This window comes from Gorilla gorilla, chromosome 15 (genome assembly GCF_029281585.2).
Source record: "Gorilla gorilla gorilla isolate KB3781 chromosome 15, NHGRI_mGorGor1-v2.1_pri, whole genome shotgun sequence".
Classification (NCBI taxonomy): Eukaryota; Metazoa; Chordata; class Mammalia; order Primates; family Hominidae; genus Gorilla; species Gorilla gorilla.
This window is the reverse complement of record NC_073239.2, coordinates 111,035,511-111,049,252: the sequence shown is the minus strand read 5'-3', so window position 1 is coordinate 111,049,252 and position 13,742 is coordinate 111,035,511. Positions and strand designations below refer to the sequence as shown.

Below are 13,742 nucleotides of genomic sequence, written 5' to 3'. Positions count from 1 at the left end.
TGGATGAGTTGTTCAAGTTTTTGAAATGTCTGTAGCACTAGACTCACAGTTCTGCTTCTCTTTGCTTCTCTGCTTTCAAAGGGCTCATGTAATTGGATCAGAGCCACCCGGATAATTTCTTTTTCTTTTTTTTTTTTTTACTTTTTGAGACAGGGACTCACTCTGTTTGCAGTGATCACAGACACTACGGCCAAACACAAACCTGAGCCACATGAACTGAGCCAAACACAAACCCTGGCTGGGATCTTGAAGGTCATTTAGTTCAACTCCCCATTTACAGAGGGGCAAACAGGTTCAGAGAGGAGGTGACCTGCCCAGGGTTATATATGGAGTTGTAGCAGGGGAGGGGACAGCTTGTCTTCAAATTTAGATTCATTTCGGTTCATCACATCCCAAGTTTTTCTGATGACAGTGTTGGGAAAGAGAATTGAGCCTAACATGACCCCTCCCCAGGGCAGGGTGTGCGGGGTTGTAGTGTCCATGGTCGCTGGCCTGTTGAAACCCTTCAGTGACTCTCCGAAGTCCTCAGGATAAAATCCACACTCCCCTTCCTCAACATGCCTCTGGCCCCCAGAGCCATGGGCTGGCCTCTGGCATAGCACTTATCAGAGGTCCGTGCCCATGGCCATCTGCCTGTGGGTCCATCCCTTCAGCAGACCATGAGTGTCGCTGGCTGTGGGGATTGAGGGGACCGAGGGGACCGAGCTGTGTCCCCTCTGTTCCCTGGGGCCCAGCCCAGTGCCTGGACCACAGCATGTGCTCATAGAGGGTGTGGAAAGAAGGAGCAAAACAACATACGAATGCGTTTCCTGATACTCCTGAGCCTAACATGCCCCCTCCCCACCCCAAGTATGCTGGGCCTGCCCCACAAACAGCGAGAAGAAGAGATTCTGGGAAGAGTTGCAACAATTCATCTTTATTTCTTATTTTCCTCTGGAGGTGCAGAATTTGGTATATTTCATCCCAGGTATATTTGGGATAGTTGGCTCCTCGCTGGGTCAGGATGGCTGGGTGCCTTCTCCCCTGGCATGGTTCTCTTCTCTGCAGGGCGAGGGGCAGGGAGCTAGTAGAACTTCGCAATGCCAGCCGCAATGGCAGACCCAATGGAGCCCAGGATGAACTTGGTCAATCCGGAGAGTCCAGTTGCTCCTGGGAAGAAGCAGAGGGTGAACAGAGTGGAACATGCCTGCTGGGGAAGCTCTGTGGGCAGGGGTGTGGGGTCAGAGACTCCAGTGACCCTCAGCAGGGAATGAGGCTTAGAGACCCCACCCAGTTCCCCTCTCTGTTTCCCAGTACCCTCGGGGTCTTTGTTTGGGGAGAGGCTGCTGCAGGCATGAACTCCCATGGTAAACTCCAGAGCTAGAAGCAGCCTCGCTCTTCAGGGAAGGAGGCTGCACCCCAGAGGGGAGGAGACGCCCCAGGTAACCCAGCAAATCTGCTTTGGGCTGAGTCTTCCTGAGTCCACTGTTCCTGGCTTGGGCTCCTTCCCTCCCTCCTCCATCTCCCTCAGAGAAACCCTGAGAGAATGTGTAGAGAGAGACAGAGGAACAGGGAGATTGAGGTTCATAGGGTTGAGATTGGGACTGGGTCCTTGGAGGCTCTTGCCCTCCTCATCGCCCTCCCCAGCAAGCCCCGCCAGGATACTTACCCAGTGACTGCAGAGTAGCCACAAGGCTGCCCGAGGCAACTCCACCCCCATTGGCAATGGCCGCCATGGACATCATCTTGGCTGCTATGGAGGATGAGGCGATTCCCGCCGCAGTGAAGCCCATGGCACTGAGCACCATGGGCACAGCCGCCATGGCCACAACTGCAGGGAAGAGGAGCTGGGTCGGTGCGTGGGCTCAGAAGGGACCCCCCAGATACACTGAGTCAGGCTTGGGGACCTCAGGGGATCTGGAGAAAGAGGTGAACTTTGAGCTTGGGAGAGACTATGGGCACGGCCAATAGGCACAAATCAAGGGGAGCACAGCCAGGCGGGGAAAATAGAGGGAAAAGCTAGTGGGGTCACTGGGCACAGGGCTCTGGGCCAAGCTCTTCTGGGCAGCAGGACCTTCCTTGGGAAAGCCACTTGTCCTTGGAGCCTCAGTGTCTGCCTTGGCCAAATGCTGGACCAGGGGAGTGGTTGGCAAGTTTCTTATCTTTGCTGGGGAGCAAATCTCATTAGGGGAGCAGATGTTGCCCAGGAGATTATGTAAGAGGCACATTCAGAGCGGCTCAAAGAGACAGCTCTAGGGCTCCATGGTGTTGCCACAGAGCACACTGGAAGCAACTAAACCAAAGGGAGCTGAGCCCTGGCATCTCTTTCATGTCTACTGTGTTCAATCTCTATTGTTTCACCCTATGCAATCCTGACCATAACCCTGAATGGGCATTAACAGCCTTTTCTCTGGAGAGGAAACAGGAGCTCAGAGGAGTTCAAAGACATGCTCAGGGTCACATGGTGAATGTTCTGCAAAGGGGAAATGGCCTCTGCCGGCTGCTGCCACACCCTGCCCACACACACTCCAGCTCCCAGTCTCCAAGCCCCCTGCTTCCAGCTTCCAGTGCTGTATTTCTAGCTCCTTGTTTCATACTTAGCCCCTCATCCCACCTCCTCCCGTGACCACCCATGTGAGGGAAACCTTGGCATGGACAAGGCCAGCTGCTCCCCAAGTCCACCTCCCTAGGGGCAGGTGGTTACTTAAGCCCCTTCCCCACAGACTCACCTCCTCCAATCACAACTGTAGCAATCCTGGCTGGAAACCAAAATAACATTCTGTGAGTAGATCTGCACTGGCTTCCCCTCCACTTTCTAAGCCGATTGCCCATCTAAAGGGAGGCAGGGGGCTGCCCCAGGTTGGGAGCCACAAAAAGGGATGACTCCTGTCTACTGCTCTTTGCTTCATTTCGGGAAGTGGAAATTCTGGAGGAGGGTGAGGATCACTGGGGAGTTTGACCCCAGTGCTTGTCCTGAATGAATTTACGTGGCCCTGACCTAGTTGATTGGTTGGTTGATCGGGGGAATCAGACATTATCTTTTCTTTTCTGCCTCCCAAGGCAGGTTTAGTTCAAACAAAAAGCAGAATGAAAATGAACAAAACCTTATAGATGTGGCTAGGAAGGCATGCTACTGTGGTGTCCATTCCCAGTAAATACAGGATACTTGGCAATGAAATCTAGGGCTTGGTGGTTTGACCGGGGCAGGGAGAAGTGAACAGGATGGGTGTCATGCTTTCTGAGCAGGGCTGTTAGCTCATCTGAAGCAGGGTCAGTGTTTATTAGTGAGGGAGACCATGACTTTCTCCTATAGTCCAGAAAAAGCTCTTCAGACACTAATAAGTCCTCATGGTAGAGAAAGATGTGCTTCCTTTTGCACTGTGCGCCTGAGTCATGGCAAGCACTATAGAATGCTTGAATGCCACATGAGAGCAATGCTTGAATGGAATGAATTGAAAGCTTCTGACTCTTCAAGGTCCATGCCATTGTTCCCTCCTCCAGGAAGCCTTCCCAGATTCTTCCAGGCAGAACTCATCCTTGCTCCTCCATGACTAGAGCCACTCACAGCACTGGATATACATGGTTTGCTCCCCCACATGGTGAGCCCCTGGGGAGCAGGCAGAGGTTATGTTCCCCAGCAGCCAGAGGGGCCAGAACTGCAATTTGGGACCAGGAGTTCTAAAGATAGCCAAATGTGCAGGAGTGAGCTCAGCCAGCTCCCAGAGAGAGGCCTTAGAGTGATGGTGGGAGGAAGTAAAGAGACGCAGGTATGAAGGCCCACCCCTGAGTGACCAGAAAGGCCACCTAGAAGGGTTATGAGCCCAGGGACTCAGGAATGGATAACCTCGTTAGAAGGTTCAGTTTTATTGGCAGGCAAGAGAGGTGATGTCAAGTTGGCTGGCAGCCCAGCAGACCTGCACCCTGACACACAAAAGCCCTCAGGAACTGGCTGCTGTATGTCTGGAGGCCTGCCTGTTAGGCTCAGCTGATGGGCATTCATAGGGCAGAGTAGCCTGGCCATTATTTCATGCCATTCAGAACCTGCCCTACCCTGAGACCTCCCTCCAACCTTTTCCTACTTCTATTAATATTTCTTTCTTTCTTTCTTTCTTTTTTATTTTTTGAGACAGAATCTTGCTCTGTCACCCAGCCTGGAGTGCAGTGGCACAATCTCGGCTCACTGCAACCTCTGCCTCCTGGATTCAAGTGATTCTTCTGACTCAGCTTCCCAAGTAGCTGGGATTACAGGCATGCACCACCATGCCTAGCTAATATTTGTATTTTTGGTAGAGACAGGGTTTTACCATGTTGGCCAAGCTGGTCTCAAACTCCTGACCTCGAGTGATCCGCCCTTCTTGGCCTCCCAAAGTGCCGGGATTGCAGGTGTGAGCCACCGTGCCTGGCCTATTAATACTTTCTATCATTGTTCATTGTTCTACCTCCTGTTCCAAGCCTGGAAGCAGCACACCCACACCCTTCTGTCCTGCCCAGAGCACTTAGACAACAGTAAATTGTCCCAGTTGGTAAATAAGGGACGATATTATCTTCTTATCTTCCTCTGGGGTTGTTATGACAATTAAATTGACAAATCTCAAGTGCTAGGGTAAGTGACTAGAACATAAAAGCGCTTGCTTAAGTTGAGCTGTGATTATTTTAATTTTATGAATTGCTTGATCTTAAACTGAGAAGTCATCTGCATTTCTGACAAACAGAAAGGACTGCTGGGCGTGGCCCAGGCCCTCACTTGCTCATCACACTTCTCTGTACTGAGTTGGGAGCCCAAAGAGTGGTGTGTGTTGCCAAGGGCCAGTTACCTCCAAGTTGCAAAACAGGGTGCCAGTGAGGGACCCCAGCATGAAGGAGCTAGCCTCCAGTGCCCCCAGCAAGGGTCTGAGGAGAGAGATGTTGGGGCTCAGGGCAGCTGAGGATGACAGGGTCAGCAAAGGGTGAGTGCAGGCTCAAACAGAGGTTAGAGGTTGGGGCAGGGGTCAGAAGTCAGGGTAGGAGTCAGGGGCCCTGTGCCCCCGTTCAAGCCTGTGCCATTTGTGCTGGCGGAGTTGGGGGAACCCCTGGATGTCCACCCATGGAGACAGAAAGGTAAAGGGCAGGGGATACACACAGAGGAGCACTTGTCAGCAGGTAGAAGCCAGGATTAGATGCTCATCGAATGACACTGATGGATCCCAAGAATATGGTTCTCAGTGTGGAAAAAAGCAATAGAATGGGATCTACAGCACACCATCCTGCATGTCAGTTAAAATGCCCACAAACAAAACACAATACCCATTCTGCAAAAATGCATATGAAAAACAGACACACATTAAATATATTAGAAAGGTTGACTTTGAGGGAGGGGAATCGAGGGTGAAAAGGAAGAAAAATGAGAATAAATAAAACCAGAACGAGATCTCCCAGAAACTAATGAAAAAAGTGAGCTGAAGAATTTTGTTAAAATCGATACTCTGGATGTGAGATCCCATAGGACACGGGGCCCTATTGACAAGGTAAACTCCTAAAGGAGATGAATTCTGATGGTGAATCTGGGGGAAGGGAGAGCTGAAGACAGTGGGACTCAGTGGTACATAGACCCTTTCCGGCTAGGCAGGAGGAGGCCCGGGCCCAGAGGGGAGGGGACCTGTGGGATACCCAGGGCTGGGCATGTGGCCAGAGTCTGCCTGCCCCGGGCCCCCTCCCAGATGGAAAGTTAGGGTGGACGCCTGCTGTGAGAAGACAGGACAGGGCAGCAAGGCTGCAGGTGTCCCCCCATTTTCTCTCCCACGGGTTCCTGGACAGGACCCCCGCCCTCCCCAGCCGCCTCCTCGCCCCCAGCACCAGCCCCTCCCAGGAACACTCACCCAGGGGCAAAACTACGGCAGAGCCAGAGGCCACCCTGACCACTTTGGCCACACTGGTCACTGCTGATGAGGTGAGAGCAGAGGCCTCCATGCCTGCTCGGGTTAATTCCGTGGCCTAGAGAGTAAGAGATCCTCAACTTCAGCCAGACCTGCCGAAGGGATGGAGCTCTGAGGACGGGATGGGCACACAACCTGACTTGCTTCCCACTGTCCTGAAAAATGTGACGGGCTCCAGGGTGCTAGGGAGGCTGCTCTGAGCTTGTGGGGCAGCAGGCCTTGAAAGGATCCTGGGGTGAGGGAGGGAGGGAGGGATGTTGGGGAGTTGGGGCTACCAAAGGACCTGTGTTAGGTCAGGGCCCTGAGGGACTTTATTTCCCCAGGGGGGCTGCTTTCTTTCTCCTGAAAGTCCCAGCGCCAATGTCTTAGACACTTCCGGGACTCCCTTATCTCTCCAAGGAGCAATTGAAAAAGCACCAAAATTAAGAAATCAGAACCAATCGCATTTTTAAGGCATATACAGCAGGCGAGGTGCCTGCTCTTATGTAATCTCCTCACTAACGTGAAAAAGATGGGACCCTCCTCCTCTGCATGTTACAGATGAGGGAGCGCGATCTGGCTCAGTGATTTGCTCCAGGTCAGAAGCTTTCCATAGGGAAGCAACACCCCGCCCAGGCATGGACTTGCAATGGCTTCGACTTGGTTCCTCCTAACACTTATCTCTTCCCGTTGCCCACTTTACCCCAAGCCGCCCTCAAGGCCTGAGGAAAACCTGGGCAAGGACAAAGCTAATTGTCCTTAAATTCCAGAGTCCAGGGACAGGTGGGGCTCGAGTCCCTTCCCATCCGAGGCTCCCTGATGAGAACAAAAACACCGGGCAGAGAGTGGATGCTCAAGGCCTCCCCTCCGCTCCCTGAGCCCACAGCCCACCCAAGGTCCGGGGCCACGGGAAGGGTAGCTCCTGCCCACCCTCCCAGTCTTACCCGGAGAAGGAGAGTTCCTGAGAATGTGAAGCTGACCCCACCGTCTTAAGCTTGGATGTGTTCCCAAAGGGTGTGATCCCAGGCCTTTTAAGCAGCTCCACCCCGACTGAAGCACTGCCCCTTGACACAGGCAACAAATGAGATAGGTTTCATTTTCCAGGAAACCGAAACTGCAGACATCTTTCTCCCCTCATGCGCAGTCCAGAGGAAAATTCAGTTATTTACAGAAATAGGATTTGCCCATGGCATCAGTCATTGTCAGTTAATATAAAATGGTTTGTCATTTAATTCAAGGATGGGAGTGTGCTCTACGCAGAATGAAGTCACAAGAAGTAAGATCCAAGTTCTATAATAAAATGATAAATATTACTTTCTAATGAAGAAGGTGATTTTCAGAATAATATTAGTCCTTGCGATAGGCAGATGTTCCGTTTTTCAAAAAAAGTCTCAACTGAAGGCCCACTGTGCTAGATACTGACTAGGCACTGGGACGGGACTGTAAACAAAATAGACCAAAATATCCATCCTCACAGAGTTTACCAGCAATGGGGGCAAATTAAACATAATAAATAACTAAATGTATAGAATGTTATTTGATGAAGCGCTAAAGCAAAAGGAGGTGAAGCAGCGACCCAGGCAGAATTATGGGGGGCAGTCATTCCAGGTGGAGGCCACAGCAGTGGCAGAGCCCGTGTGGCAGGAGCAGCAAGGGGGCCAGTGTGGCCTCAGCAGGTGGGCAGGGGAGAGAGGCAGGAGGTGAACTCAGAGTTTAACAGGGATCCAGGCCCTGTGAGGCCACAAAAGCACTGCAAGGACTTGATCTTGTGTCCTGAGGCCATTGCAGGGGATTATCATCTATACCTTTTTGGGGAAAGGGAGATGAAGCTGAGAAATGACACAGTCAGGCTCACTCTGCAGCTGCTCTGAGAACAGGTGGAAGAGAAAGCACCAGGTCCTGGAATGTACATTTAAATCTTCCACATGAGTAGTGTGCGAGTTGTAAGATTCAAAATGGAGTCACTTGGGTAAAACCTCAGCAGGCAGAGCCAGCAAGGCTATAAAGGGAGGGCTCTCACGCAAGATGAGGCTCTCCCGTTTGCCTGCTAACATGAACTATCACAAGAAATGTTTCCAAACTGCAGCTTATCACATGGGCCACACAAGGACAGCTAGAAGCACAGGGAGAGTGAGCCAGTTATGCAAAAACACTTGCCTGGCACAGTGTCTCACAAACCCAATCCAAAACTGCAGGAACCTGACCATAACTCCAAGATTCCCAGTCCTACCTAGCAACTACTGACACTTGCCAGTCAAAACTCGCCAGGTCTTGTAAGATGCTGCCACCACCAATAAACTTTTTTTCTTCCTTTCCTTTCCTTTCCTTTCCCTTGCCCTTGCCCTTGCCCTTCCCTGCCCTTCTCTGCCCTTCCCTGCCCTTCCCTGCCCTTCCCTTCCTTCCCCTCCCCTCCCCTCCCTTTCTTTTCTTTTTTTTTATGGAGTTTTGCTCTTGTTGCCCAGGCTGGAGGGCAATGGCACAATCTCGGCTCACTGCAACCTCCACCTCCCGGTGGAGTGATTCAAGTGATTCTCCTGCCTCAGCCTCCCAAGTAGCTGGGATTAAAGGCAACTGCCACCATGCCCGGCTAATTTTTTGTATTTTTAGTAGAGATGGGGTTTCACCATGTTGGCCAGGCTGGTCTCAAACTCCTGATATCAGGTGATCCTCCTGCCTCAGCCTCCCAAATTGCTGGGATTACAGGTGTGAGCTTTCGGCTGTGGGATCACAGCCATTAAACTTTATTTCAAAACAACTTGCATAACTTTCATAAAACAAATTGCATTGAACTTTCCTTCAGAATAACTTGCATAACAGCCTCTTTCTCTAAAAAATCCCCAGCTTTTTCCTTTGTTCTCCAAAACAAAAAGGCCACCCTGGTCCATATTTATGTTGTGGGATTGCAATCCTACTTCTTTTGTATTATTCCCAAGTAAAACTATTTTACTTAAAGATTTGTCTCCCTCTCTCTCTCTTTTTTTTTTATGTTGACACAAGTGTGACATCAATATGTTGGTTCAACTAGTTTAAGCCACACTGATGGCGATCTATACTCCTATTCAGGGGTCCAGCAGGTGTCCACTCTGGCTTTCTCTCTGGGAAGGGCCCCCGGGGAGGCAGTATATTCAGAAATCCACACGCCCCCGTGCAGCTACTACATCAGTACCAGAGACTTTGCAAATTAGCACAATGAATGTATGAATGTATGTATGTGACATCTTCAGGCTCCATGTCCTAACCAAAGGCTGGGTTGGGGTCACCCTAATGCTGAGGCTCAAATCACTTCTGGATGGAAAAATACACGGCCAGCATATGGACACAGTTTTTGTCCAGCAGTTCTACACAATTTCAATAGTAAATAGTAATGCAAATCAAGACCACAATGAGATACCATCTCACGCCTGTTAGAATGGCTACTATAAAGACACATGCACACGTATGTTTATTGCGGCACTATTCACAATAGCAAAGACTTGGAACCAACCCAAATGTCCATCAATAATAGACTGGATAAAGAAAATGTGGCACGTATATACCATGGAATACTATGCAGCCATAAAAAAAGATGAGTTCATGTCCTTTGGAGGGACATAGATGAAGCTGGAAACCATCATTCTCAGCAAAATATCACAAGTACAGAAAATCAAACACCACATGTTCTTACTCATAAGTGGGAGTTGAACAATGAGAACACATGGACACAGGGAGGGGAACATCACATGCTTGGCCTGTTGGGGGAAGGGGGCTGGGTGAGGGAGAGCATTAGGAGAAATACCTAATGTAAATGACGAGTTGATGGGTGCAGCAAACCAACGTAGCACATGTATACCTATGTAACAAACCTGCACATTGTGAACATGTACCCTAGAACTTAAAAGTATAATTAAAAAAAAGAAATTCCTCCAAAGTAGGAAATGTTCCTTTAACAACCAGCGACACAAGTACCTTTAAAAGGGAAAAGACAAAATAAAATGTGGTGGATCATTACCGTAGAATACTAAGCAGCAATTAAAAATAATGAAAAAGACTTATAAAATGTAAAAAAAAGCCCGCATCAGAACAGTATGTATTAGGTTAAACAAAACCATAGCAATAAAAATGCATATAACAGAACTACATACAAATATTTTCTATGGAGATACCTATATATCTCTTCTATCATCTATCCACAGAAATAACTTTAAAAGGGCATGGAGAACTAATTGCCCAAATGTGAGCCACAAAACTATGAAACTCCTGGAAGAAAACATAGGGGAAATTATTCATGACATCAAACTTGGCAATGAAGAGTAAACATTCAAAGTATACCAAAAAATGCTACAACTCAACAACAAAAAATTGAATAACCCAATTTTAAAATGAGCAAAAGTGGGAGTGGTGGCTCACGCCTGTATTCCCACTGCTTTGGGAAGCCGAGGCAGGCAGATCACCTGAGGTCAGGAGTTCAAGACCAGCCTGACCGACATGGTGAAACCCTGTCTCTATTAAAACTACAAAAGATTAGCAAGGCTTGGTGGTGTGTGCCTGTAATCCCAGCTACTTGGGAGGCTGAAGCAGGAGAATTGCTTGAACCCGGGAGGCAGAGGTTGAAGTGAACCGAGATTGTGCCATTGCACTCCAGCCTGGGCAAGAAGAGTGAAACTCCATCTGAAATAATAATAATAATAATAATAATAATGGTAATAATAATAATATATAATATATAAATAAAATGGGCAAAAGACTTAAATGGACATTTCACCAAAGATGATATATGCTATAGTTTAAATATTTGCCCCCTCCAAATCTTGTGCTAAAATGTAACCTCCAATGTTGGAGATGAGGCCTAGTCGGGGGTGTTTGGGTCATGGGGGTGCTTGGCACTGTCCTCACGATAATGAGTTAGCTCTCACTCTATTAGTTCCTGCAAGATCTGACTGCAGAAAAGACCCTGGCACCTCCTGCCTTCCTCTTGCTCTTGCACCGTGTGATGTCAGTTCCTCTTGCCTTCCATTGTGAGTACAAGTTTCTTGAGGCCTCGCCAGAAGCCGAGCAGATACCAGTGCCATGCTCCCTGCAGAACCATGAGCCAAATACACCTCTTTTCTTTATAAAGTACTCAGTCTCCAGTCTCAGGTATGCCTTTATAGCAGTGCAAAATGAACTAATATGATATACAAATGGCCAAAAAGCACATGAAAAGATGTTTAAGATCGCCAATCATTAGGGAAATGCAGATCAAAGCCACAATGAGATACTACCTCACAACCATTAGGATGGCTGCTATCAAAAAAACAGAAAATAAAAAGTGCTGGCCCTTATATAATTGGAACCATTGCACACTGTTGGTGGGATCGTAAGATGGAGTAGTTGCTATGGAAAACAGTATGGAAGTTCCTTAAAAAATTAAAAGAACTACTATATGATCCGGAAACCCCACCTCTGGGTATATATCCCAAAGAATTGAAAGCAGGGTGCTATGGTCTGAATGCCACGGCCCTGCCAAATTCGTTAAAATCATAACCCCAAAGGTGATGGTATTGGGAGATGGAACTTTTTGGGAGATGACTAAATCAGGAGAGCAGAGCCCTAATGAATGGGATTAGTGCCTTTATAAAAGAGGCCCCCCAGAGAGCTGCCTTATCCCACTACCATGTGAGGACACAGAAAGCACTATTTACAAACCAGGAAAGGCACCCTGACCAGACACCAAGGGGGCTGACACCTCTTAATCTTGGACTTCCCAGCTTCTAGAACTGTGGGAAATAAATTTCTGTTTTTTAAGCTACCTAGTCTATGGTATTTTGTTACAGCAGTGCAAACGGCCTAAGACACCGGATCTTAAAGAGATATTTGCATACCCACGTACATAGCAGCACTATGCACAATAGCCGAGAGGTGGAAGCAGCCCAAGTGTCCACTGATGGGTGAACGGATCAACCAAATGTGATCTGTACCTCCAGTGGAATGTCATTCAGCCTTATCGAGGAAGGAGATTCTGTCACATGCTGCATCATGGATGAGGACATTATACTAAGTGAAATAAGCCAGTCACAAAAAGGCAAATACTATATAATTTTGGCCAGGCACGGCAGCTCACACCTGTAATCCCAGCACTCTGGGAGGCCAAGGTGGGTGGATCAGCTAAGCCCAGGAATTTGAGATCAGTTTGGGCAACATGGAGAAAAAAGCCCATCTCTACACACATATACACACACACATGACAAATACTATATAATTCTACCATTAAGTGGTACCTAGAGTAGTCAAATTCACAAAGACAGAAAGTAGAATGGTGGTTACCAGGGGCAGGGGGAGGGGCAGAGCGGAGCTGTTTAATGGGAAGAGAGTTTCAGTTTTGCAAGATGAAAAAATTCTGGAGATGTTTCACAACAACGTGAATATATACCTAACATTGCTGAACTGTACTTAAAAAATGGTCAAGATGGTAAATTTTATGAATTTTTATCACGCTATAAAAGGGGGGTCCTTGGAAAGGAACGCATGAAATTGCAGCAATGCTTTACTTCTGAGGGTGGGAGTAGGGGCTGTAATGAGGGGCAAGGATGCTTATCAGAGCCAAAGGGGCTTTAGCCTTACCTGTACAAATTTAGATTTTTAAGAGTAGAAGCTACTTCAAGATTTCTTAAGTAATTTAAATGCAATAAAATGTTGGTTTTCATTAGAAAATAATATAATCCCATACTGTAAAGTTAAAAACAAAAAGACAGTAACCTACTGCCCACTTGCCTTCGGGTCCGGTGTGCTCTTCCTTAATGGCTGGAGCGGTGAGGATAACGAGACAGAGACAGAAGCAGCGAACCTGGCTGGGAGCCCACTTTGGTTTCCCCCAAGGATCTTTGAGGCGCAGTCTTCCCTGAGAACAACGCCCATGCTGTCTGTACAGGACGCTGTGTTTGGGCACTCACTGTCTCTTACCCCCCTCTCTTCTTTGAAACAGAAACCTCCTCTTTCAGGTATAGGAGCCCCTGCCTTGACCTATGAGTGTATCAGAGGCATGGGCTCTCCTCGCACTTTCTAAAGGTGAGTCCAGGTGGACTCAAACCAGTCATCACATCCCACCCATCCTTTGGGCCTAATAAAGGGTTTTAGGAATGAGTAAATGACCCCATTTAAGATAGTAGCATGAACATTTACTAGAGGTATTTGGGAAAGATGTTTCTTTGCTTTTCAGGAGAAAGTACATGAAAAAATGTTCTTTCTGGGAGACATGAATAAAGAAGGTAGCTTCCAGAGCTTGCTAACAGCTGTCTTGTAACCACGAGAGCTGGCAGCCACAGGATGAAGCTGATGCCTCAGAAACAAAGAATAGAAAAGACAGGTCTTTGGCATCCGTGCTGTGTTGCTGAATCAAACCCTGTCCGAAGCATACTTTACCTTTGGAGCTTTCCATTTAGTAAAGCAATGAAGTCCTTTGAACTCTGAGCAAGTTGCGATCAAGTTTCTAGTACTTACAACTCCATAATCCTTAAGTAAAACAGCACTTACTCCAGGGAAGTCTTCCCAGGTTGCTGCAATTAGAATCTATCGCTTCCTTTTCTGTCCTACGAGCCATATAGCCTGATCCTCTTCAGTGATTTTACACATTGTCTTATGTTGTCAGTTACCCAGGGCTGGATAAAAAGTGACCACACAATTTAGTGGCTTAAAAAAGTTATGTAGCTCATGATTCTGTGGGTCAGCAATCTAGGCAAGTGGTTCTTCTGGTCTCAGCTGGGCCCCTCATCCATCTGCAGTCAGCTGCAGGTCAGCTTTGCAGAACTTGGCTGGGCTCGCTGCCATGTCTGGGGTCTTGTCTGGAATGAATGGACTTTGTGTGCTTGCCCAGCCTGGCTTGTTCTCATGGCAGTGATGGGGTCCGGGAGGTACAGC

General features: G+C 48.2%; 1 protein-coding gene across 6 annotated transcripts; it reads right to left on the bottom strand.

The window, feature by feature from the left end:
• Positions 1 to 895: 895 nt before the first annotated feature.
• On the bottom strand, positions 896 to 6,942 carry LOC101144541 (interferon alpha-inducible protein 27, mitochondrial). 6 transcript variants are annotated; one of them, XM_019010167.3, is made up of 5 exons: positions 6,815 to 6,942; positions 5,835 to 5,949; positions 2,709 to 2,738; positions 1,649 to 1,810; positions 896 to 1,149 (listed from the first exon to the last, which is right to left on the bottom strand). In XM_019010167.3, the coding sequence occupies exons 2-5, from the start codon at positions 5,923 to 5,925 to the stop codon at positions 1,064 to 1,066; spliced, it is 369 nt and encodes a 122-aa protein (XP_018865712.2). In that variant the 5' UTR covers positions 5,926 to 5,949; positions 6,815 to 6,942; the 3' UTR covers positions 896 to 1,063. The 6 variants fall into 6 exon arrangements, with proteins under 6 accessions (XP_018865712.2, XP_004055667.2, XP_055217343.1 ...); XM_004055619.4 differs by having other exon boundaries at positions 5,835 to 5,983; positions 6,815 to 6,905; XM_055361368.2 differs by lacking the exon at positions 2,709 to 2,738.
• Positions 6,943 to 13,742: the final 6,800 nt, after the last annotated feature.

Bases quoted from the DNA above. Each gene is read 5' to 3' on its own strand.
- LOC101144541 (XM_019010167.3), bottom strand. From the start codon at position 5,925: ATGGAGGCCTCTGCTCTCACCTCATCAGCAGTGACCAGTGTGGCCAAA. The intron at 2,739-5,834 runs GTGAGTGTTCCT...TTTGGTTTCCAG, and splicing joins TGCCGTAGTTTTGCCCCTGG to CCAGGATTGCTACAGTTGTG. The intron at 1,811-2,708 runs GTGAGTCTGTGG...TCTTCCCTGCAG, and splicing joins TACAGTTGTGATTGGAGGAG to TTGTGGCCATGGCGGCTGTG.